Genomic DNA, 25,918 nt, shown 5'->3' with positions numbered 1-25,918 from the left:
CATAGGGTTTGCTTTAAGCATCAGAACCTGACCTTTAAACCTTTTCTATTAAGTGTATTGACTTAAAGCCTCTGTTATTAAATCTATACTAAATAAATGGGGAGAGGGCAAGCTAATGGGTGTTGCATAGCTGCAATCTCTCTCTGTGAGAAGCTCACAACCCCTCAACCCACTCGTTCGCTGTATTCTGTGTGTGAATGCATTTATTCATCTGTGGTACAGCTGGGGTCTGTAGGCAGACCCTGGCAGGTGGTGACCCTAACATGATCAACATCACAAATTTGAATATGTGAAGTTTGAAATTGGGGAAGTTGTTATTTTCATTGGGAAAACAAGAGGAGAATATCAGCAGATGTTACTGTTCCTTGTGGATGTTTAAGAATGTTCAGCCTCTAAGATTGTCTTGGTTGGGATTTCTGTGGCCTCTGTGGGTTAACAGGTTACACTGTTAACCCACTACAGAGTTCATCTGGTCTAGGACAGGGACAGCTAATCAGGACGTCTTTAGTTGGCCTGATATTTAGATGTAGCCATCACCATCTGACTGACTCTGGGCTGTCTTCTGCTGTGCAGATCCTGAGTAACCTGGTGATGGAGGAGCTCCTGCCCACTCTTCAGACAGACCTGCTGCCTAAGATGAAGGGGAAGAAGAACGACAGAAAGAGGACCTGGCTTGTTGTAAGCAATGGTTTTGCACCACAGTTGAGCTACTCAAAATGGGAACATTCCCTTCCCTTTTCTTTTAGGGCATTTGTAGTTGTTGTTTGATAATTCCTTCCCTGAGTGTAGAAATGCCTACCTCAAACCTACTCAATCTCATTTACATGAAGACTAATCCAAACAGACTCCAACTTTGAAAGAAAAATTACAATGTGTGTACAGTTCTGTTTATGTTATGATGGTCTGTGATGAAGGCTCCTCCCTCTGACTCCATCAGTGCTTACACATGACAGAGCCCTGATTTATGTGTTATTCCCTGTTGCAGCTCCTCGAGGAGGCCTACACCCTGGTTCAGCATCAAGTTTCAGAAGGATTAAGTGCCTTGAAGGAGGAATGCAGAGCTCTGACAAAAGGCCTGGAAGGAACAATCCGTTCTGACATGGATCAGATTGTGAACTCAAAGAACTATTTAATTGGAAAGATCAAAGGTCAGTGGAGATAATCCATGCTCTTACTAATTAAATAAGCTGTACACGCAGGGATCCACCATGTAGCAGGAATACATGGTTTTAGAGGATAATTAAACTTAAGAAACTGGGAGGAGGTGATCACAGCTGCAAAGGAGCATGCTGGAGGTACCGTTAGGGGCCTGGGCCTTCCCGTGGAAGCTTCATGGATGCAAGGCAGAGGAAGGTTTGCTTCTTGCCTTTGGCAGTGCCTGTGTATTCTGATACTGCCTGCACTCCCAAGTCCCATTGTAGCCTTCCTGATACTGAATTAGACTGGCTTCTGCCCTGCCTCCTCTCTGCTATAAGCTCCCAAAGAGCTGAGCCATGTCACCCAGGTTTACTCAAGTATACCCAGGGCCTGGTGCCACGCCGGGCATATGTAGACTCTCAGTGAATAATCAAATCAATGAATACATGGATTTTCCTCTAACAGGAAAACCTAAAATTTTGGCTTAGAGTCATACCCAATAACACTACAAACCCAATAAATGTGGGTTTGTAGCCCCAACTCCAATATTAGCCAGTCCATGCATACCTTGGGAGGTCACTCAACTTCTAATTACCTCAGTGGCCTCCTCTGAAATTAGGAGGATCCACAGGAGTGGGGTAGGTAAACTGAAGCCCTTGAGCTGTATCAGGCCACCACCTGTTTTTGTAAATAATGTTTTATTGGCACACAGCCAGGCACATTCACTTGCCTATTATCTGTGGCTGCTTTTGTGCTGCAACAGCAGAAGTGAATAGTTGTAATGGAGGCCTTATGGACCACAAAGGCACAAATATTTACTATTTGGTCCTTTACAGAAAACAGTTTACCTATTCCCATACGAGAGGCCTTAGGTGGCCTCTAAGGAATCCTGCAGAATGAAATTCTATGGTTCCCCATTCTATCTGGGGCCTCTACACCCCAACAAACACACCACACCTAGTGTCACTTCAGAGGAGAAGCTTGCAGGCTTACCTGTGATTGTTTACGGACAGTCTTCTTGGAGAGTTCTCGGATTATTCACTCACTCACTCATTCATTCATTAGAAACTATTCACTAAGTGCTTTCCAAGCCAGACAATGGAGTTTTAGCAGTGACCAAGGAACACCCTATTCCTGTGCTCAGGAGGCTTGAGTGTCTGGGCTGTCTGCTTTGTGGATTACCCTCTGCAGTTCAGGCCCCCTTTCCACTGCAGCCCAGCTTGCTTCAGGGTTCTTAGCACAGGTCCTGCTGGGAGGAGGTTAGAGGAGGCCCAGCTCCAGCACAGGTGTGTGTGTCTGTTTATCTCTGTGTGTCTGTTTACGCCATCCTTTCCAAAGCCAGCTCTACATTAATTTCAGAGTATTTGATGTTTTCTACTATTCGAGTCTCTTATTCCTCCGTTTGCATAACTAATCTAGAGTTGGCTATATATTTAAAGACTCTGTACTACTTAAAACTGCCAATGCTCAACTCCTGTGGCAAAATTTGCTCTATCTGGACTAATTTGGGCCTAACCATAGCCATTCTCATGACTGGAATTAAATTGTCCTCCTTTGCCTAAATCTCTTTGGCTCTGGTGTAGCCACATATGATGGAAAAAGATTTTGCCTGGGATCAGTATTTATTTCCTAAAGGAAGCCATAAAAGGAAGTAATGATCAAGTCCTTTTTAAATGGAATATCAGTGTTACAGCTCTTTTAGAATTTGTCTAGCAGGCTTTCCAGTTTTTGCCAGAAAGCCCCCAAATAAATGAATAAATAAATAAATAAAATGAAATACCACTAACACATTTTAACCAGGCATCCAGTGCTCCACTTTAAAACAAGGAAGTGTACCTTAGGTTACATTAATAAAAGGCTTTGGATTTCTTAAAAAAAAAAAAAACAAAAAAAAACCTGGGGAGTATTAAATGGTAATCTCTCCCTTTCCTCCCATATGGCTCTTGGGAGTAAAGCCCCTGAACTTTAGTTCTGCTGCACAATTATTTATTCATTCAATAAGCGTTTATTCTATTTCTGCTGAGTACAATGGCTAGACTGATTCAAAGGAGACCATGTGATTGTACAAGGAGAGGATACAAAGCATGTCACAGATGCTGAAACAGAAGGAAAAACGTGTTCCCACCAGAGGCAGGAACAAAGAGCACAGTGGTCCCAGTGTGAGCATCGAGCCCATTTCAACCTCAAGAAGTCTACGTGGGCCCCTCGTAATGAGAGCACAGGTCTAGTGTTGGGGGCCTGGAAAAAATACCAACGCCAACAGGTACAATAAGAGCTAGCAGTTACTGGGTCCTTCCAAGGGGCCACTTCCAGAGTTGTAAGCACTTTTAATACAGTAAACTCACTTAATCCTCACCATAATTGCTTTTATGATCCCCATTTTACAGATGAAAATACTGAGGTAGAAATTCAGTAACTTGCTGAGATTCCAGAGCTAGTTGTGGGAGAGTCGGACTCCAAACCCACCTCTGGCCCTCACCTTTCAGGCATCATCACTCTGTTCAGCTCCTTCCTTCACTTCAGTAAGGCTTATCAATTAATGTGTCAAACACATATGCATCACAGCAGCATCTCTGCCTGCTTGAAAAATAGCAGCACAGCCAGGTACGGTGACTCACGCCTGGAATCCCAGCACTTTGGGAGGCTGAGGCGGGCAGATCACCTGAGGTCAGGAGTTCGGGACCAGCCTGACCAACATGGAGAAACCCCATCTCTACTAAAAAAAATACAAAAAGTAGTCAGGTGTGGTGACTCATGCCTGTAATCCCAGCCACTCAGGAGGCTGAGGCACAAGAATCACTTGAACCTGGGAGGCAGAGGTTGCGGTGAGCCAAGATCACGCCATTGCACTTCAGCCTGGGCAACAAGAGCAAAACTCCATCTCAAAAAAAAAAAAAAAAGAAAAGAAAGAAAAATAGCAGCACATACACGAATGGGATGTGGAACTTATCCAGCCCATAAGGAAACACCTGCAGACCACAGCTCAGGAAGCCGTGCAGGGGTTCCAGGAGGTTACAGTGAAATTTGAACTGGGCTTTGAAGAGAGGAATAGGATGTTTACGAGCAGAGGTAGAGGAAAGAAGGCAAGGTAAAGGAACATTGAATAAAGGTGCAGAGAGGGGACAGGAGCATACTCTGGTAAGTAGGGAGAGAGAGAGAGAGGGAAGAGAGGAACGTTCCCTCCCACGGCCCTCCTGTGCCCATCTCAGCCCCACCTAGCAGGTGAAATCTGCCAGTTACTGCTAGATGTTTATTGTCTATTCCTCATATTCAGCATTGTTCTGACATTTCAATTAGCTGCTTTTCAAATACTTCCTCTCTTTAAAGTTAATTAACTAATAATTAATTTATTCTCCTGACAAACAGTTTTATGCTTTAGTGTCAAGCAAGTAATTTTTAGAAGACTCTTAGATGGTGTCATATTTGGATCATACAATTGAAAGGGTTTTTTCCTTAATAATGTTATGACCTGTGTAATATTTTACATCCCAAATATTTATAAGTGATTTGTAATATTCATAGGATTAGTCATCTCAGATTCTCAGAATAAGAGGCCATGATCTGGCCCTGCACAACTCTGTGAAATATTTCTGCCCGTTGAAATAAGAATGAGACCATTCATCTCACTGTAGGCAAATTGCCAAGAAGAACTTAAGAAAGATACTTGAATGGTAGCCCTGCTCCTGCAAATTAGGGTGTGACGTTTGTGGAATCAAACATCTCCAGGCCTCATTTTTTCCATCTGTAAAGTGGAGAGACTGGACATCAGCTCCATTTGTGCTTCTGTTCTTCGTTCTGTGATTCTATGGCAAGGCTCTGTGATGTGCCTGGATCCACAAAGCTAGCCATCCAGTCCGTGGAGCGAGCTCAGGCTTCTTCCAGCTCCGGCCTCCTTCACTCCATTGTGGCTTCTTGGCTGATCATAAGAATCACCTCTGCTCTGAAAGCAATGCAGTTTTCCATGTGCTACCTAGACTGGACCAGGAGCTTCACTGTGCTCTCCCTCTTCTAAATCAAAGAGCAGTACTTTCCTCTGGGGACTGGAATTACGGTGACATTTTTTCATTCCTCTTCATGATCAAAATGTACTCTACATTTGTGTCACTAAGCATGTCGTCTTGATCAGAAAACCTGTTGTGATTTTGTTTCGTCTTGTTTTAATCAGGAATGGGGCCAGGAGGCAGGGTGGCAAACTGAATGGAATTTGGTTCCATTGGCTCAAGAAAAGAATGTACTGGAGTTCTTAAAAAGAATTTTGGTGAGGAAAGGGGGATGGAATTATACTGAGCAATTAACTCCTAGAGAACCGAATTAAAACAGTAAATTGTGTTTTTAGAAGACAAACTGTGCATATTTAATGATGGTGATTGACAGTAGATAGGTGGATCACCAGCCTTTTCTTTTTTATATGAAGAGTTGGATGTTCAGAGGGACCAAGCAGAAAAATGCATCTTATCCCAGGGCAGAGGAAAGCTTGGGATGTGGATAGGTTTGTTCCAGTTCTCAGAAGGGTTCAGTGGTTTTCCTTTCTTGTGACCACGGGCACCAGGCTTGTTGTGCTAGTCTATCATGGCCACTTGAGCTTGCCTTGCTGTTAAATGGCTCCACGGGGAACCATTCAGCTCTGGTCTGGCTCCAGTGCGCACAAGCCCAGTTTTGCCCTATGTCATGTTTTTTTTAAAAAAATCTATTTCCTACCCCAGCAATGGTGGCTGAGCCAGCAGAGAAAAGCTGTGCAGAGAGTGTGCAGCCATTCCTGGCATCCATCCTGGAGGAGCTCATGGGACCAGTGAGCTCGGGATTCAGTGAAGTACGTCTACTCTTTGAAAAAGAAGTGGATGAACTCAGCCAGAACTTCCAGACCACCAAAGACAGTGTCCAGCTAAAGGAGGTAGGATACAAAGCTGGGGAGCTGGGTGTGAATGGTCTGCCTGGCTGTCTTTTCCATGAGGCTTCATCTGCCATTTCTCCCTCCCTTCCTCCCTTCCTTCCTTCTTTTTTTGCTTCCATTCTTCTGCCCTTCCCTCCATGTATCCAGCCTTTTTTCCATTCATTCAGACACCCAATTCATCCATCTATTCATCCATCCATCTACCTGATATTTTTATTGATGGTTTTCAAGTTAGAAAAATAATAACTTGTTTGTACGAGTGAAACAACACACTGAAATATATATAAAGGTAAACTTAATCACCATGACTGATACCCACTAATCCTACTCCAACCCAGACTCCTAGGCAATCCCTATTCCCACCTCCCTGAATTAACTAATAGAAATAGCTTGGTATATATTTTTCCCATAGTTTTTCTTTATTTGTGCAAGTATACATCCTCATTTATAGAACATTTTTGGTTTGTTTTCAAAAATACAGTCTCATGATAAGAGATCTGATTTTTTTAAAAAAACTTCAGACAAATTAAATTTAAAGGAGTTTAACTGAGCAACAAACCATTCGAGAATCAGGCAGACCCCAGAATCACAGCAGATTCACAGAGACTCCAGGGGTGCCTCATGGTCAGAACAAGTTTATAGACAAAAAAGGTCATGTGACATACAGAAATTGGAAGTGAGGTACAGAAACAGTGAGCTTGGTTACAGTTTGGCATTTGCCTTATTTGAACACAGTTTGAACATTCAGCAGTCTATGAGTGGTTGAAGTATGGCCGCTGGGATTGGCCAACACTCAGCTGTTATTACAGGCGCATACTACTAAGCTAGGTTTTCAATTTTGTCTGACTATTAAGCAAGGTTACAGTTCATCCACAAGGACTCAAATATAGAAGTATGGAATCCTTCTCAGGCCATATTTGGTTTTCGTTAGCAATTCCCTCTTTTTGGTCATTTTCTCAATTTTGAGAGATTGACCAAAACCTTAGTCATTGAGGTTACTATCGCTACTGTAAATGTAATTATATGCTTTTGAAGCCTACTGGGAAACAGTAGAACAGTGGGTTTTGCAAGGAGGGAATAAGGACTAACTAGAGGGTACCTCCTTATGCCAGAATATCCTGTTTACAGGGGAAAAATAAAACCTGGTCTGTTCTGGGATCTATGTGTTTTCCTAAAGCCCTAGCTTGGTTATGTCACATTTAGCATGAGTGACTCCATTTTAGTTTGGTTTGTTGGGGCCTAGTGCATGAGCGTAGTCCAAAATAAGGGCCTCCCATTTAAAATTTTGTTTAAAAATAATTCTCCTTTTTTGCTCAGGTTCTCACTTAGGTGAGAGTATGACCAAAACTCAGGGCCTTAGCACCACTCCCAGTTACCATCATTTTGGGTTTCCAGTCTCAGCATGTCATTCATATAGGTTACAGAGTCCTCACAGTCACATGTTTGTTTCAGCTTTTGTCATTTCAGTTGAAGAGGGACCATTTGAGGCTCTAGAGATGGCTGCATGCAAACATTTAAAACCTTTGAAAGAATACAGTGCACCAGAAAGACTATTATTATGACTATTGGGAGGATAATACCAAGAGTTTGGGTATGCTCCTTACCCAGGGTCCCCATAAACCAAACCACCTAAAATTAAGTAGATTAAAGAATGAGTTAGATGAAGAGTCTACTCACTTGACTAAGTGGTCTTTTCATTAATTCTCTACAACTGAATTTTTGTAATCTACATTTGATGTATTTCTCCATAGGCCACAAGTGTCAGCAGCTGCGCAGGTACTTTTCTATTTAGACAATTTTATTATTTAGCAAAACTTTCACAAGAGAATTTAAAGTCTGTTGTGTAATGATAGCCTTTAAAGTAGAATTTGCTGTAGGGCCTATTATGAGGGAGACATTTCTAACTATTGCCTCTTTTATTGTAAACCATGGAAAAAGGACCTAACAAATGATGTCCTTCTAGAAGAGTGAAGGCCTCTGGGCCATGTTCTATCTAATCCGTGATGCAGGTTAAGAGAAGTTTTGACTGATTATGAGGCAACATATATAACACTGAAGTTTCTCACCTACATAGGCCTTCATCTTTTATCTATGAACGTATAAGGTTATTCATGTATTCGGCTGGCTGCAAAATCCTTCACAAATAAAAGTATACCCTATAAGTGCACATTGTAGACCCCCTTTTCATTTATATTATTCATAGAAGCATACACAAAAAAATATTCAAAGATCAGAGTCTTATGATAGCAGAAGTCTCGGGAACCACATGCTCTTGGGAAAAGCTGTTCACATCAAGAATGTCATCTTCTTCTGGGGAGAAATTTCCCTGGTTAATTTGGCTTAAGGGGTCTAATAGGTGTACAGTTCCAGGAGTGTGGAGGGACCCTTCTCAGTTGTGAGATTATGAACCCAAGGTTCACGGCTCCAAAGTTTTGCTGTAGTGTGGAGGGCAAGGACAGTCTTTCTCTGATGTTTTCAGAAGATCTAATCTCCAGATACTAGATTATGAAGGGATTGTCCTCAGTGAACCATAAAAAGCTTTCTTTACCTGGTGAAAATACATTGTAGCATAATAAAAATCTACTGTTATAATATCAGCCCTCTAGCATGGGAAAACTTTTATAAAACCAGAAAACATGCATTGAAAATGACAACTGAATAAAATCCCTTTGTAAATGTTTAAATGGCCCATCAGGTAGCCAAATGTACCTGAAGTTGTTATTGTTTTCCTACGAATATGGAACCAAACATTGGTTCTAAACTATTTCCACAATTTATAAGTCACCAAATCAGTATATTCAATTTGGATAATTTTATCTTTTCCATGGTGAGTCATTTTTTGTTATTAAACAAAAGCTTAAGGACTCAGGAAGGACAAGGCAGCTATCCTGGTTCTACATGAGTCTGTGCTTAACGTAAGAGGACTTACGTCCTCTTGAATACCGGTTGTTTCTCCAATCTAGGTGCACGGCACTGATGACTAATGGGTTATCATGGGTAATTTGACTTAGACCATGGAGTTCACTCAAATTGTATATGTAAACAATTTTAGCATTGATCAATTTAGCATGATAATCTAAAGCTTGGTTTTAAAAGGTTTGGTAAATACCACAGGTTTAAAACATTGAATATTACAAAATAGAATCTTAGGTTAACATAAGTCATTCATTTAGCCAAAATGATAAACATTTTTAAAAGGATGAAACATTATTCTGATAGAAAGGAGACCAGTTTTTTAAACAAGATCCAGTGACATTAGCATAAGTCCAACCAAGAGAAAGTACTGCTAGGTGGTTACAAAGTCAAGTTCCCAAGGACAGAAAATAAGATGGAGATAAACAGTGATTTTTACTGTTCATTCAACTGTTTTCACAGAGAGAGAGAAGCCAGAAATCTGACTGTTAAGAAATTCTTACCTTTTGGCCAGCATGCCAGGCTTCTGGGTTTCCTTTCCCTGAGTGGCCCTAGTGACCCAGCTTGCTGCGCCATTGTGCTGGGGGCCAAGCTGCATTGTAAAGAAAAATTAATTTTTTCATTCTGGCCAGAGCAAAATTCGTGTTATAAAACATAGACATTAGCCACTCTGCTTAGCACCCAATATCCAACTGGCAAGGCTTAAATGTGCCCTCCGATGGCTCCCCTCATCTTTAATCAAACCTCCTACTGGGAGTTTCAATACGCGGTCTCTGGGCAAGATGGTTGCCCTGAGTAACGGAAAAGATAGGAAAAGAAGAAAAAGGAAAGTGTGACCTGAGGCACAGCCGGACAGTGCATCCTGTGTTATTCATATGCACCCTGCCTCATCCCCCAGTTCTCTCTAGAGCCTCCATTTTCAGAACCTTTCTTTCTGCCTCCTTCCACCCCACCCATTCCACTGTTTATTTGAAACCTCCAGTATTCCCTTTAAAAAATGATTTTAAAATAAGTTTGGAAAACAGAATGCATTCTGTTGCGACAGCATCTGTTGATAGCACTTTAGGGCTTTAGCAGATGTCTGATCCTAGAAGCGTAATGACCTCATCAATTGAGTGCAAACTAGAGTAGGAGGGACCCCAGTTTTTCAAACTGGATCCTTCTCCCAGGTCAGGCCTCTGCCTATCCACTTCCCGTCCACTAGCACCTGAAGCAACCTGTAGCAGAGGGAAGCCCTGTGGGCCCTGGCAGAGCCTCACAGAACTGTGGCGAACTCTGGCTTCCCTTCCAAAGTCCAAGAGTCCAGGGAGCATCCCAACCTCCCTGGGGTTTTTTAAGAGGAGTGTCACTCATTAAAGAAGGTTTTGGAAGCCTGGGAGCCCAGCAGCAACCATGTGTCAGAGCCTGCCTGCCTGGTTCTTAAGCTCTGGAAGTGGGAGCTTAGAGTCTATCAACAGCTTACAAAGACTGGAGTCCCCCTGGGTGCTCCCCTGGGTCTTCCTATCATCCAGTTGGTGTTTCTGCTGGTTTCTGTCCTAGCATTACAGCTTCCCTAGGAACCGGAGGAAAATAAGACAATTGAAGGTGTCACAGATGTAGGGATCCAAGTAGTGATTCACTTTAACAACGTGCATTTGATTGTTTAGAATGTATGTAATATGCAATATGCATGCAATACCACTTCTAAATCTGAGGGTGTTTAATGTTTCCTTTCACCAAAATGCAGCATCTAGACCAGCTTATGAATCTTCCGCTGCATTCCGTGAAGATGGAACCTTGCTATACTAAAGTCAGCCTGCTTCACGAGCACCTGCAGGATCTCAAGAGCCGCTTCAGATTCCCCCACGTTGATCTGGTGGTTCAGAGGACACAGAACTACATGCAGGAGGTAAGTGTGGCCGGGGCATCCATGGGGATGAGGGCAGAGAGAGAGCAGAGAAATGGGTGCTGGCCAGTGAGACCGGCTGCTAGTGTAGCTCAGGGAAATATATCCCATCTCTTTAGCTGTCATGTTGAGGGAGGGCAGGCTCTGTCCTCCACTGCCTTCATCTTCCTCCCATGTGGATGAACATCATAGAGAAGACATAGCTTAGAAAAATAAAGTAGCATTAATTGATAGCTACTTGATTTGTCACATCAGTGCTTGAACCTGGGCTCATATTGGAATCACCTGAGGGAAATACTGATGTCTAAGCTCCATCCCCAGTGATTCTGATTCTATACATACCATATATATATATATATGAGTACTTTGCTCTATACATACATACGGGGTGTGTGTGTGTGTGTGTGCACGTGTGGGTGTGTACTTTGTTACTGTTGAGACGGTGTCTCACTCTGTCACCCAGGCTGGAGTGCAGTGGTGTGATCTTGGCTCACTGTAACCTTTGCCTCCTAGGTTCAAGTGATTGTTCTACCTCAGCCTCCCCAGTAGCTGGGACTACAGGCATGTGCCACCACACCCGGCTAATTTTTGTTTTTTTTTTTTTTTTTTTTTTTTGAGACGGAGTTTCGCTCTTGTTACCCAGGCTGGAGTGCAATGGCGCAATCTCGGCTCACCGCAACCTCCACCTCCTGGGTTCAGGCAATTCTCCTGCCTCAGCCTCCTGAGTAGCTGGGATTACAGGCACGCACCACCATGCCCAGCTAATTTTTTGTATTTTTAGTAGAGACGGGGTTTCACCATGTTGACCAGGATGGTCTCGATCTCTTGACCTCGTGATCCACCTGCCTCGGCCTCCCAAAGTGCTGGGATTACAGGCTTGAGCCACCGCGCCCGGCTAATTTTTGTATTTTTAATAGAGATGGGGTTTCACTGTGGTGACCAGGCTGATCTCAAACTCCTGACCTCAAGCAATCTGACTGCCTCAGCCTCCCAAAGTGCTAGGATTATAGGCATGAGCCACCGTGGCCAGCCTATATGGCTACTTTTTGATAGAACTTGCCTACCCTGATTCCTGCTACCTCTAATATGCAGCCAGGAATGAGAACCACTGGCTTAAATTAATTCCCTGACGTAATTAACAGTAAACCAATCAATCAAACAATCAGTGACAGCTTCATATCTGAATTTCTTGTGTCTACCTGACAGGTTTCTTTTTTTTTTTTTTTTTTTTCATAAGGAACTTTTTCCCCAGGAACAGGAATGAATAGCACAAACTCCTTCCACATTATGGTGTTTCCTAAATGAACAAGGGTGTGGTCATGAAAGCTCTAAAGCACACCATGCCATTTCACACAGATACTCTAACCAGAGCTTAACTGTGGGCCGGACATGTACCAGATCCCACTTCAGGGACCTTGAGTGAGACATGTTCTTAGATAAATTCACTACAGTGTTGAAAGTGTGATAAAGGTATATATTGTGGCCAGGCGCAGTGGCTCATGCTTGTAATCCCAGCATTTTGGGAGGCCGAGGAGGGTGGATCACATGAAGTCAGGAGTTTAAGACCAGCCTGGACAGGGTGGCGAAACCCTATGTCTACCAAACATACAAAAAAATTAGTCAGGCATGGTAGTGTGCGCCTGTAGTCCCGGCTACTGGGAGGCTGAGGCTAAAGATTCGCTTGAACCCTGGAGGCAGAGGTTGCAGTGAACCAGGACTATGCCACTTCACTCCAGCCTGGGCAACAAAGCAAGACTGTGTCTCAAAAAAAAAAAAAAAAGGTATATATTGGATGCTTTGAGATCTCAGGCTTGGGGAAGAAAGGAACATTTTTTTCATAAAAGTTATGGGCAGGATTAATGATACATTTTATCTAACCCTTGAGTTGTAAGGGATTAAAGAGGAACAAGGAACAAAATTGGGCAACAGTTTAGCAGAAGTCTCTTTCGCAATACTGGACCCTGGTGACGGGAACACAGGCAGAGGTGCCGAGAATAAGATACCTGAACTAATTCTGCTTTCTGACCCATGAGTGTGTCAGCCACTGTCCCCAGCCATCCCTGACCTGCCCCCCTTCCCAGCCCTGCAGAGAGAGGAGATGTGCTACAGAGTGGTTACATCCACTTAAAAGTGGAGGTGCAGCCAAAAATCAGTTGAAGAAGGCTCCCGCCTCATCCCTTAATCAGTGGCTGCAGGTATCAAAGAACAGAAGTGCCCATGGAGATGACAGAATGCTTGTTCAGTTCCGTGGTTTTGGGTTTTCCAACTTCTTCCTGCTCCCACTGTGGCCGTGTAACTTTTTGTTTCACAACCCTGGTGGCGCGGTGATGTTGCCCTGGGTTACCTCCGGAGGAGCCGCCGAGAGCACTCCTCTGTGATGGCCCCTGCTCTCCAGGTCCACGTAGCCAGGCCTCTGACTGTTGTCTGTTTCTGTGTCCCTTCTGGTTTCTAGCTAATGGAGAATGCAGTGTTCACTTTCGAGCAGCTGCTTTCCCCGCATCTCCAAGGAGAGGCCTCCAAAACTGCAGTTGCCATTGAGAAGGTTAAGCTCCGAGTCTTAAAGGTAAAACCATTATCTTGTTTGTGGGAAGCATAAAATGAGAATGTGTTTCTCTCGTTTCTTTTCTCTTGTTTCCCCTGTTTCTTTTGTGAAGTGGAAAATACCATGTTCTCTCCTTTGCTCTAATCCTTCCCCACCCCTTCCTCTCCGAAGTCCAGCAACTGTCAATCCGCCGGTTTCTCCAGTGTGACTTCCATGCCTCTTCTGCCATCTAGTGGCCTCTGCTGGTCCCCAGCTTCATTACCCACAGCTGGAGGCCTGCCATCCCAGCCTTCATAGAGATCGAACTTGACAAACATTTATTGGCTGTCCACTATAAGCCTTGTGTGGGATGTAAAAATAGGCAAAGCACAGCCCCTTTCTTCAAAGAGGTTGCAGTATAGTAAAATCCATTAAACTGGCAAATATTTTATTGATTTTGAAAAATCAAAACCTCATAGTAAAGGAAATACTCCAAGGAAAAGAAACCTACCATATGAAATTGTTTTAAATGTACTTCAACATGAGTGTATATTAAAATAGTTTTATTAATAGCAACTTGCACATATATATTATATTTTAAAGGCTTTTACTTGATCCCCACAAGAACTTGTGCATTGATTAGAATATGCCCCCATTGTACAGATGAGGAACTGATTCTGTAAAAGTTAATGGGAGTTAATTAAGCTCAACAGGCTGGTTAATGGTGAGTTTAAGGATAAACTATCATACACCTAGTCCACTAATTTTTTTTTGCTGCTACCTAGTTCCCCCAAACAGTGCCCTGGAACAGAAGATCAAAGTCCCACAGAGCCTAGGGGTGGCCTCTGAATGTCGGACTTGATCTTGATGCCTCACAGCAAGAGGAAACTCTAGCAACCAAATCATTGATACTAAAAGTAATACTGATCATGGTAACACACATAGTAATGAACTTGCAATGGAGCTGAAAGAAAAGATAGTATCAGTGTCACGTGCTTTAAGCATATAGAAAGAAGGGAAGAAAAAACCTAGAAAGTTGTTCAAATATTAGGTCCTCGGGTTCGCAAGAGATTGTGAGTGCATTTAGTTCAACTTCATATTCAGTGTTCAGCAGGTTCCCACGATGGGTAGTCCCACTAGTGCTCGGACACCTGCACTGTCAGGAAGATTTCTACCTCTCAGGATAGCCCATTTTAGTTCTTGACAGCAAGAACATGCTCTCTTATGTTAGACCAAAGTTCTTACCGCTGGTCATTCCAGTTCTACTCGTTTTGTTCATAGCCTTCTTCCACGTGGCAACCTTTGGTTGTTTGAATAGAGTTATAATTTGCCCTAAGTTATTATCTCCAAAATAAACACCGTCATCTCTTTGACCGCTCTTCACTTGGCCTGACCATTCTTCTCACTGCCTGTGATGATGCTCTGATTTATCTGTGATCCCCTTGAAGTGACATCTAAACTTAAATCCTGGTTTCCATGTTGGGATGTCCATTGCAGAACAGAGAGAATCATCTTTCCTGTTCTGGGTACTGAACTTCTTTGGCTAACATGTCACAGTATTAATGGAGACACTAGCCAGGCCTTCTCCTCCTTTGTGGAATCATTACAACCCACTGACCCTGCTTTGAGGATGTGGAGTAATAGATGACCATGGTTTCCATGAACCTACCTGGGACAGGAGCAATAAAGTACAAACTCACCCCCAGTTCTATCACCAACTTCTTTATCATGCAGAAGCCACCACTCTGTTTTGATCTTGCCTCAGTTTCTATACCTGTAAAAGGTAAGAGTGAGATGGGTCATTATCAGTTACAACCTGTACCTGCAGTGTGAGGGAATTACACGGAAAGATCTCTGAGGCTTTGGACGTACAAGAGTTATCAGACATTAGTGGGAAAAGAGAGGTAAAGTGGGTGGCTGAGTTTTTTGTTTAAGCATAAGTCAACAGATTGTAATGTTACTATTTAACATGTGTTTCTGTATTGACAGCAATATGATTATGACAGCAGCACCATCCGGAAGAAGATATTTCAAGAGGCACTAGTTCAAATCACGCTTCCCACTGTGCAGAAGGCCCTGGCGTCCACATGCAAACCAGTAAGAGGATGAGTTACCCTAAAGAGCTTACTCTTCTTGTCTCTGAAGTTCAAACAAGTTCGAATAGACCAGGGAGAGGTTGGCAGACATTTTTGTAAATAGTCAGATAGTAAATATTTGAAGCTTCATGGACTACACTATTTCTGTTGTAGCTATTCAGCTCTGCTGTTGTAGTGCATAAACAGCCATTGACTACGTATAAACAGACTTTATTTGCAAAAACAAGATGCTAGCCAGACATGTTGACCCCTGGACTAGACAAAATCTCAAAGGACAGTGATCTGAATTTGAGCCAAACTAAGAGTCGACATAGAATATCTAAGGATACCAGGTGTTCCTCATTATAGTATGACTCATGGGTCCAACATGTCCTCTGAAACTTGACCACTGCCTCCAGAAAAGATCTTAGCTAACATGATTACAGAAGGATATTTGTTCTATTAAATCCAATAATATTGCTTAATGAAATAAGTGAAACCATTTAAAACCTCTACAAACATTGAGTATCCAGTGAGAGCCGTGATTACAAGGGTGTGACTTCATCTGCAGAGCAGAGCAGTGGGCCAGCAGAGACTGAAAACAGCTTCAGGAGGTGGTGTTATTTATACCCTCACTGTACAGATGAGGAAACCTGAGTGGTTGAGCCACTGAGCAAAGGTCACAGACCTGGTGGCCACCAGAGCATGAACCCAGTTCACACTTACCTGTAATGTGATAGGCACTCAGGAAATGGTATCAAGTCCTACTACCCCTATTATTATCACTACTTCTGCATTTTAAGAATGATCTATTAACCTGGAACAAGGCTTGCCTCCTCTTGGAGCAAATGATAAAGAGGTTTTTGGAATTTAAAAGGGGCATTTTGGCAGCTTGGAGAGTCTCCAAGCACTGGAACATTAAAAGCCTTTGCCTGAGTTATTTTACTCCAGACATTTCTTTGGTCATCTTCATAGTTGGTAAATGCTGTTTTTCTTCAGATCATCATCAGCATACTAGATGTATTTGGCATTTATTTCTGGGGCATATTTCTTTAATAGGAAAGGATTTGATTAAGCCAAGGGATTGACCCTTGGCCTTACATGACAGAACAGTTCAGCAGCCCAAATGATGATGGTGTCCACTGCTAGATGGGTTTGCACACAGATGTTCTGCTTAGGATTTTTTTTTTCAATCCCAAAAGCAGTTTGGGGGCCTCAGAGCCACCTCCTCTCAGGAGAAAGGTAAGGAAAGTTCTCCTTCTCATCTGCTCCCGTCTTTCCAAGCATCAGCAGGGTGTGCTCTACCCAATCTGTAAGGGGCTCTTGTAATTTTTTAATCAGGAGGCATCGATTGCAAAAGAGCTTGTGACACAGAGTATTTGGTAATGGAGGCTATTATATTGGCATCACGAGCTTTTTAAAAATCTGGATTTACAGAATAGATGAATGAGAGGATTAACTGCTTCATAGAAGGAGTCTTTATTTTACTAAAGTACATTCCCCTTGGTTCTATAAGCAGCAGCTTCCTAGATCTGTGGTACTCAACCTCATCCCTAGCTATTTATCAGAATTGTCTGGGAACTGTGAAAATATGATTCTGACTCCCCAACACCTACCAATTTAATTGGCCCAGGGAACTGAACCTATGGCCCTGTCCAATCAATTCAATATAGAAGACCTGTTTTGTAGAGTTGATCACTTCACAACAGTATAAACGTCCATAGAAAGCACCCCTTCCCATGGAATTATTTAGCTGGTTGAAATTTTACAGGTCTATTGCTTATTGAGTCAGCAAGTATGTATTAGATTTGCATCACATGTGATCCAGGCATTGTGCCAGTCCAGCATCCCTGCAGTCCTGGAGTTCCTGGTGGAGAACAAGAGACAGACAAACAGGATGCCATGTGAGGAACACAGCAGTTGCCTCAAGGAAAATGCCAAACTCTGCTTATGCAGCCAGGAAGGACTTCCAGAGTCATGCTTTCACCCAATCCTGAGGGATGAATGACAATCAGGGGAACAGGAATGGGAGACCACGTGGAAGGATGAAGGGGTGTTGCCGGCGTGAGTCTGTGCCTCTTATGTAGTAGAGGAAGACACAGAGGCACTGATCAGTGATGTGGCTCACCCAGGTCCCCTAGCTAGTCCAGGGCAGTGTCCAGTCTCCTGGGCAATGCTCTTTCCAAATCTGTGCAACAGTCCTACCTCTAGACCCTCTAGGGAGTCATTGAAGCTCATTTCTCTCTAATCCTTTGCCTTTCTTCTTGGTTGGGTATAAAGGAATCCATTATTACCCACTGTGATCCGGGCTACAGTGCCCCAAAGTCCTAGCACTGGGAGTTGTCTGAGGTGGTACTTCTGATCACCTGCTATAAATCCTGTCCTTCCAGGCATGGGACCACAAATCCCATGGCTAAGTCCCTGATTCTCTAAGAGCCACATGTGGGAAGCCTTCCCCCAGCACCGTGAGGCACAAGGATTACTGAGTAAATCACTGGGATATGATTTGGTACATTTTGATACCTGCCCTATCCTCATGCTGATAAAAGGCAAGCCATGTGGAAGCCCATGGAAAGGAGGGAAGGTTAAGAGATGCACTGTGCCTGGGCTATCCTAGAAGGAATCAATGAGTGTCGGGGAAGGGAGAACGTTTCTGAAGAGCACTTGACTAGAGATTCTCCCAACTCCTAAAGTGGCCCCATTCTAATAAAGTTAAGCATATATCTACCCTGTGACCCAACAACTTCGTTTTTAGGTATATGCCCAACATAAACAAGCCCTTAAATCCACAAAAAAATTTGTACAAGAATGTTCACAGCAATTATATTTATGGTTGAAAATCGAAAAAATTTCTTACTTTTCATCAACATGAGTGCGGATGAACAATTTTTGTCTATCCATATAATGAATACCACTTAACAATAAAAAGAAACTAGCTACTGATAGACGTAGCAACATGGATGAATCTCAAAAACAAATGCAAAATAATTATAATTTCATTTCTATAAAGTTCAAGAACAAGCAAAAATAAATCTACCATGATAGGTTTAAGATCAGTGTTCATATCTTGGGGGGTGCAGACTGGAAAGGGGTATGGGGGACTTTTGGGGGTGATGGAAACATTCTCCTTGATCTGGGTTATGGTTATATAAGTATATTTACATATTTAAAACCACTGAGCTGTACTTATCTGTACATTTTACTGTCTATAACATTCCTTGGTAAAGTGCTGTTGGCATTTTAAAAAAAGGAATAAGGAAACATCTTGGTGATCAGGGAAAAAAGGAGGCTCCAAACCTACTAATGAGGCCTTGAGATGATAAAAAGTCAGTGCTGTCTTTCTGCATGAAGAGCATAAAATGCATGACCAGTACAAGGAAAGCACCAGAGGCTGAGTGAACTCCACACCTTATCATCAACAGTAACAGGAGATGTGTTGAGGTCATGCGTGGTGCCTAGACAGTGAATTGAATTGAAGGGAACCCAATAAAATATTGATAAATTGAGTAATTTTCCCACGAGCCAACATTTTTCTCCTCCCACACCCTCCAAGAAGGGAATCATGAGTGGGAATTGTCCTTTCTGTATCTCCTCTAAGAACAGGCATCTCATGTCTTTTCATCTTTATCTTCTTACCTCTTCCTCTCCAGGAGCTTCAGAAATATGAGCAGTTCATCTTTGCAGATCATACCAATATGATCCACGTTGAAAATGTCTATGAGGAGATTTTACATCAGATCCTGCTTGATGAAACTCTGAAAGGTAAGGAAGGCTACCTTGTGCTGCAGGGACTCTCCATAGAGGGGAGCACCCCTGAAATGGGACTCTGTAAGGCCAGTCAGGGAGGAAAAGAGTAGAGGAAGTGGACGTTGGTGAGGTGGGGAGACAATGAGGAGAGAGAAGGAAAGAAGGAAGGATACTAATCTCGATTGAGTGTTACTATTAAGCACATACTAAACTAGCTCTTTAAATATTATTTTCCCTTTTTAATACAAAAATATGAACACTATGAGATGGGAATTTTAAGTTTCATTTTACCGATGAGAAAGTTGAGGCTAAGTGAGATTAAACCTCGAGTCTCTCATGAAGAGCTGTCTTCCTCTTGCTGTTCCAGACAGAACAAAGGAAAAAGGGCCCTTCTTAGGCACGGGCTTCTAACTGCCCCCGCTCCCCACCCATGAAAGCTGAAAAGAGGCAATTCCAGCAGCAAGGCTTATTTATGGCTCTCTCAGCACATTCCCAGCCTCCACGCAGCCAGACAGAAGAAGGCGCAGGATGATGATGCAGTGCCGTGCAAGTCTTGGTAGGGCTCTGGCACCCAATATCCTCAGGAATCACGCCTTACCTGGGATTGGATTGTGTATAGGAAAACTGTTAAAAAATATGCTGGAGAGTTCCAGGTATGGTGGCTCACGCCTATAATCCCAGCACTCTGGGAGGTCGAGGTGGGCAGATCACTTGAGGTTAGGAGTTTTAGACCAGCCTGGCCAACATAGTGAAACCTCGTCTCTACTAAAAATATTTAAAAATTAGCTGGGTGTGGTGATGCATGCCTGTAATCCCAGCTAGTCCAGAGGCTGAGGTAGGAGAAACGCCTGAACCCAGGAGGCAGAGGTTGCAGTGAGCTGAGATGGTGCCACTGCACTCCATCCTGGGTGACAGAGTGAGATTCGGTCAAATGAACAAACAAATGTTGGAGAGGGCTACCGTCAAACCATGGGCCACAAACATATCTGGTCTCCTTTGGGAAGGTCTGCATATCACAAAAGACCTTCCTCACTGAAAACTGGCCAAGCACAAGCCCTAGGGTCCAGTAGCTAATTCCAGGGGATCCAATGAGACCAGGAATAGAAGGTGTCAGCACAGTGTCTGCACAAAGGAAGGGCTCGGTCAAGGCTACTGCCAGTCCACCATGGGCGCCTTTGGGTGAATTAGAAAAGGACTCCTTTCCTCCACTTTATTGCTCTCTGTTAGGAAATCGTCACAATATATTGATTTTGTTGGAGAAGGAAACTCTACAGCTAACTGCTGAAAAATTACGCTGAATACACAAATCTCTACTGCCTTTGATATGAATGGCATCCTGGGAGGTGATATTGTTGGGCACTACGGTCCCTGCACAGCCATAAATAGGAGGGCTGTGGTCAAAAATGTCACCTGTTGTTGTTGTTATTGGATTTGCCCCTCTCGAGGCCTTTGAACCTGAGCTAGCTGCACGTGCGTCTTCATTTTGGCCGTCTCCTCTGCATGTGCAGTACCGAGTACCTATTACACATTCAGGACTGCACTGCAAGGTAAGGCAGAGAAGTGTAAGGCCTGCCCCTGCCCTAGAGGAATTCGGTCCGGGTGGACAAACTGGAACCACCCATATTAGCATCTAATAAAATGTTCTGGGGCCTCCCAGAGGGATACAGGTGATACTATTGTAGACCCCGTGTGTCTTGAAAACAGAGGCTACAATTTATTCATCTCTGGATTCCCAGGGCCTGTCCCATGTTAGATGCCCTGCAAATGTTTGCTGTTTAAATAAGTGAATGAATGAATGCTACAGAGGCTCAGAGCTTGGAAAGAGTTTACAGTCTTTGAGGCCGGGCGCTATGGCTGACACCTGTAATCCTAGGACTTTGGGAGGCCAAAGGTGGGCGGATCACCTGAGGTCAGGAGTTTGAGACCAGCCTGGCCAACATGGTGAAACCTCGTCTCTATTAAAAATACAAAAAAATTAGCCAGACGTGGTGGCACGCACCTGTCATCCCTGCTACTCTGAAGGCTGAGGCTGGAGAATCTCTTGAACCTGAGAGGCAGAGGTTGCAGTGAGCCGAGAATGCGCCATTGTACTCCAGCCTGGGTGGCTGAGCAAGACTCTGTCTCAAAACAATAATAAAAAAAAAGAGTTTACAGTCTTCGGTCATCACGGAAAGGCTCCCTGATGTAAGCTGGGTCTTACATCTCTTGAAATGGAGAAATTTGTATAGCCAGAGAGGCTGAGAGGGGACTACTTTGGCTTCTCAATATAATCAGAAAATCCAGGTGACCAAGGGAGAGTGTTAATGTCATGCTTTGTTTTCTGATATTGCTCAGTGATAAAGGAAGCTGCTATCCTGAAGAAACACAACTTATTTGAAGACAACATGGCCTTGCCCAGTGAAAGTGTGTCCAGCTTAACAGATCTAAAGCCCCTCACAGGGTCAAACCAGGCCAGCCCTGCCAGGAGAGCTTCTGCCATTCTGCCAGGAGTTCTGGGTAGTGAGACCCTCAGTAACGAAGTATTCCAAGAGTCAGAGGAAGAGAAGCAGGCTGAGGTCCCTAGCTCATTGGCCAAAGGAGAAAGCCTTTCTCGCCCTGGGCCCAGCCCACCCCCGGGTGGGACTGAGCAGGTGATTATTTCAAGAGTGGATGAGCCCGTGGTGAATCCTGTGGCAGCAGAGGAAATGGCAGGACTCCCGGGCACATGCTCATCAGAGCTGGAGTATGGCGGGACCCTTGAGGATGACGAACCCATCCAGGAAGAGCCAGAACCCATCACTGCCTCAGGTTCCTTGAAGGAGCTCAGAAAGTTGCTGACGGTGTCCGTGGAAGTACCAGTGGATTCTGCTCCAGCGATAGAAAAAGATACAAATAGGGAGAGCCTTGCTCCCCAAGAAAATGAAGAAGAGGAAAAAGAAGCCAGTCAGGCAGCTGCCACCCATCTGGACAACTGTGAAGAAAGTGAAGTCAGTGACAGGGAGGCCCAAACTCCCCTTCCCGAGGCCCGTAGGGAGGAGTTGGGGGGATTTCCAGAGGCAGGCAGCCCTTCCTCTCAGCCAGCCAGTGGAGGGTTCACTGAGGAGCCCCCGGAGCCCGTGGAGGGGGCGCTCCTAGGAGAGGCCTGCACACTCGCTGCCCATGATGGAAGAGGGGGCAAGGGCACCGAGGAAGGGGAGGATTCGCAGCAAGAGGGCTGCACTTTAGCTTCTGACCCCGTCTGCCTCAGTGAGAGTCAGATTTCTGAGGAACAAGAAGAGATGGGAGGGCAAAGCAGCACAGCCCAGGACGCGGCCGGTGTGAATGCAGAGATGAAGGTAGCCCGAGTTCATGAGTGCCAGTGGGTGGTGGAGGATGCTCCCAACACAGATGTCCTGCTGTCACACAAAGATGATGTGACGGAGAGAGAAGGTGGCCAGGAGAGTTCCCCAGAGCTGCCCTCAGAGGAGTGAAAGGGACCATTTGGCTAAAGTCTTTCTCTGAACAAAGCCAAAGGGTTACGGGGGGTATTTTTAGGGGGTTGCATGTGAGCTGTTACCAAAAAATGTTTAAATATTTTCTTCATTTGAATAATAAAACCAGAGGAAATGCACACAGGGCATGAGCATCTGAAGCAAACCTCTGTAGAACTGAATTGTTCTACCATGAATTTTTCCTTTAGTATTTTAATAAGAATTACAGAGGCGATGGCGTACTTGGGCAAGAGGGAGTTCAGGATGTCTGAGGAGGGACCAGTATTGCAGGGAAGACTGAGAAAACAGTAGGTTCACAGTTTTGAATATACTCTGCACTTTTCAGTGGAGCAATCTTCTTATGCACTTTAAAGCTTTTTAATCTTGTTTGAGAATGCAAATGTATACTCTAAGTCTAGCTTTACTGTCCACTATGCCTGCTTCACCATCTCTTAAGGACTCAACGTTTGTCCACAGTCAGGCTGCAAGAAAGGGTAGGTCATGAACAGCCACCCCTGCTGGGTGGAGCCCCACAGAGCCAATCATGCCCAATAGAATCAAGAGAAGCTGAGCAGAAATGGAGGGAGGAAGGTGTGATGGTGTGCGGGACTGTCTGGGCCTGTTCCTCATCCTGCTATCGATTTCTTATTAATTAATCTTGATGATTCTTATTAATTAATCACATTTTCAGGAAATTCAGGTGAGGCAAGAAAATTTTATTAGCCTGGGTAAGCCTGAAAGCATTCCAAATTAGGCTTAGACTGTACAAAGGGCTTAGCTAAATTATCGAGCTTAACGCCTATCAAGTAAACAAACATTGTTTGAACAGTTACTGCATGCCACGCATGGTGTTGGGCTTAGTAATAAAAAAAGAAAAGATAAGGTGCTTGTTCTAGCATAAATTAAAAGGTCCAAGGGAATTTAATCTAGAAGAAAACATGTGCCAATTTTCAAACTATGACAGCTTTTTTCTCCTCTCTTTCCATTCAAACAGTCCTGGTTCATTCCCAGAAGGGCACAAAATGAATGAATGAATAAATAAATGAATAAAGACAAGAGCCAAGGTATATGCCCTCAAGTTCCAAAGATGTTACCAAAAGCTGAAATCATTTATTTGGTCATTCAGCAAGCTAATTGAGTCTCTGTTATATACCAAGCACTGGGGATACCATGGTGTAAGTTCCTCCTAGAACTTACATTTTAATGAAAATAGACAAAACACATCTTCTGTAACCATTAATGTTGAAAATGGAAGAGACTTACTGCCAAAAGATTAAAAGGAGTTGTTCTCTTCTCCTTCAGAAAAATACCAGCTTGTTTCCTAAAAACTCCAGTCCCTGGTATTACATCTCGGTTTTCCTCCCCCAGTTGTTTTTTTTTTTTTGAGATGGAGTCTCACTCTGTTGCCAAAGCTGGAGTGCAGTGGTGTGATCTCAGGTCACCGCAACCTCTGCCTCCTGCATTCAAGAGATTCTCCTGTCTCAGCCTCCCGAGTAGCTGGAATTACAGGCGTGCAGCACCACTCCCAGCTAATTTTTATATTTTTGGTAGAGATGAGTTTTCACCATGTTGGCCAGGTTGGTCTCAAACTCCTGACTTCAAGTGCTCCACCCACCTCAGCCTCCCAAAATGCTGGGATTACAGGCGTGAGCTATCTGGCCCCACCCAGATTTTAAAATCAGATTTCAACTTTTTTCAACTTTTTTTTTTTTTTCAAAGACAGGGTTTCACCATGTTGGCCAGGCTGGCCTTGAACTCCTGACCTCAGGTGATCCGCCTGCCTTGGCCTCCCAAAATGCTGAGATTACAGGTGTGAGCCACCACACCCAGCCTCAACATATTTGCTGAAAGCTTTAGATCATCAAGTAAACTCATATCTGTTCCTTTTTTTTTTTTTTTTTTTTTTTGAGAAGGGGTCTTGCACTGTCCCCCAGGCTGGGGTGCAGTGGCACAATCCCGGCTCACTGCAACCTCTGCCTCCCGGGTTCAAGTGATTCTCCTGCCCCAGCCTCCAAAGTAGCTTGGATTACAGGTGCCCATCACCATGCCCAGCTAATTTTTTGTATTTTTAGTAGAGATGGGGTTTCACTATGTTGGCCAGGCTGGTCTCAAACTCCTGACCTTGTGATTCGCCCACCTCGGCCTCCCAAAGTGCTGGGATTACAGGTGTGAGCCACCGCACCAGGCCCTCATCTCAGTTCTTTAGAGCAGTTCAACCATTTAACCAGAAATTAAAATATCACCCTCTTCAGCCCTCCCATGAAGAATTTCTAGGTCATAAAGGACGAATAATAATATTTAATTGTCGCAGCTTTTCTTGGAGTGTTTAGATCCTCATGTCTTTCAGGGATCCCACCATAGGGAAGAAGGTAAAGGCCACTTCGCCCTCGGTCCCTGCTTTCCCCAGTGCTCACTTATATCCTGGCATTTAGCATGGTATGTTGAAATGAGGTTTACTTCCTGTCTCTCCAAGAGGCTCCTCTCTTCAAAAACAGAAACTAGGGTTTAGTCATCGTCTCTGCTTCCTGTTAGAAACCCACAGCCTTGAATAATGGCTTCCTGCCTCTTTGAGTCACTGTAGTATCCCTGGTGCCCAGTATAGGACCTGGCATGCGTCAGGCTGCGCGGGACATGTGGGAACTGGACACCCAACACACTGCTGTGCTGGGGCTATTTGGGGCCTGCTGGCAGGCAGAGAGATGTTTTGAATTGGGCTTTCTGCCCTTGTTGAGTCTTCTCTTAAGTAAAGTCCAAAGTCCCAGATGCACTGCCTAGGAAGGCAGGAAGCCAAAGGAGCAGGGCCTAGCCCCACAAAGACTGCCTGACTCCCTGGGACAGTAGCGTGGAGCCCCAGCCCAGGCTGACCTCACACAAGAGCTTCCTGGCTTCCTTGCTTTGTTCAACGCAGGGCTTCTTGCACTTCCTGGAAAGCTAAGAGATTTTCTCAAGCCTAAAAGACAGTACATTTCACTGCATTGGATGGATGAACATCTGTGCCCTAACTTTATCCATTATTTAAGTCAGGGAGAACTGGGAACTATTTGTCAGGATGTACTCCAGAATATAGTCAAAGAATTTTCTATACCTAGTTCACTAAAGACAAGTTCTTGGGCTGGATGCAGTAGCTTATACCTATAATCCCAGCACTTTGGGAGGCTGAAGTGGGAGGATCACTTGAGCCTAGGAGCTTGAGAAAAGCCTGGGCAACGTAGCAATATCCCATCCTTACAGAAAATAATAATGGTACGTGCCCGCAGGCCTAGCTACTGGGGAGGTTAAGGCAGGAAGACTGCTTGAGCC

At 44.0% G+C, this 25,918-nt stretch overlaps 1 protein-coding gene and 1 non-coding gene across 2 annotated transcripts in view; both read left to right on the top strand.

Annotated features, from left to right (window-relative positions):
• NIBAN1 (niban apoptosis regulator 1) overlaps positions 1 to 23,719 on the top strand; it is a 159,066-nt gene extending 135,347 nt beyond the window's left edge. The window contains exons 7-14 of the mRNA XM_017524403.2: positions 574 to 678; positions 986 to 1,148; positions 5,841 to 6,028; positions 10,668 to 10,829; positions 13,279 to 13,389; positions 15,337 to 15,444; positions 19,073 to 19,184; positions 21,504 to 23,719. Coding sequence (XP_017379892.1) covers positions 574 to 678; positions 986 to 1,148; positions 5,841 to 6,028; positions 10,668 to 10,829; positions 13,279 to 13,389; positions 15,337 to 15,444; positions 19,073 to 19,184; positions 21,504 to 22,618 — 2,064 coding nt within the window. The 3' untranslated portion in view covers positions 22,619 to 23,719. The remainder of the gene's footprint in view (positions 1 to 573; positions 679 to 985; positions 1,149 to 5,840; positions 6,029 to 10,667; positions 10,830 to 13,278; positions 13,390 to 15,336; positions 15,445 to 19,072; positions 19,185 to 21,503) is intronic.
• LOC119470541 lies at positions 2,820 to 2,881 on the top strand. Its single transcript, XR_005199451.1, has one exon. It is a non-coding gene; the product is annotated as a U7 small nuclear RNA (small nuclear RNA).
• Positions 23,720 to 25,918: the final 2,199 nt, after the last annotated feature.

This window comes from Cebus imitator, unplaced genomic scaffold, assembly GCF_001604975.1.
Source record: "Cebus imitator isolate Cc_AM_T3 unplaced genomic scaffold, Cebus_imitator-1.0 Scaffold33, whole genome shotgun sequence".
In the NCBI taxonomy this organism is placed as follows: Eukaryota; Metazoa; Chordata; class Mammalia; order Primates; family Cebidae; genus Cebus; species Cebus imitator.
The sequence above is the reverse complement of the archived record's forward strand: the minus strand, read 5'-3'. Positions and strand labels throughout refer to the sequence as shown.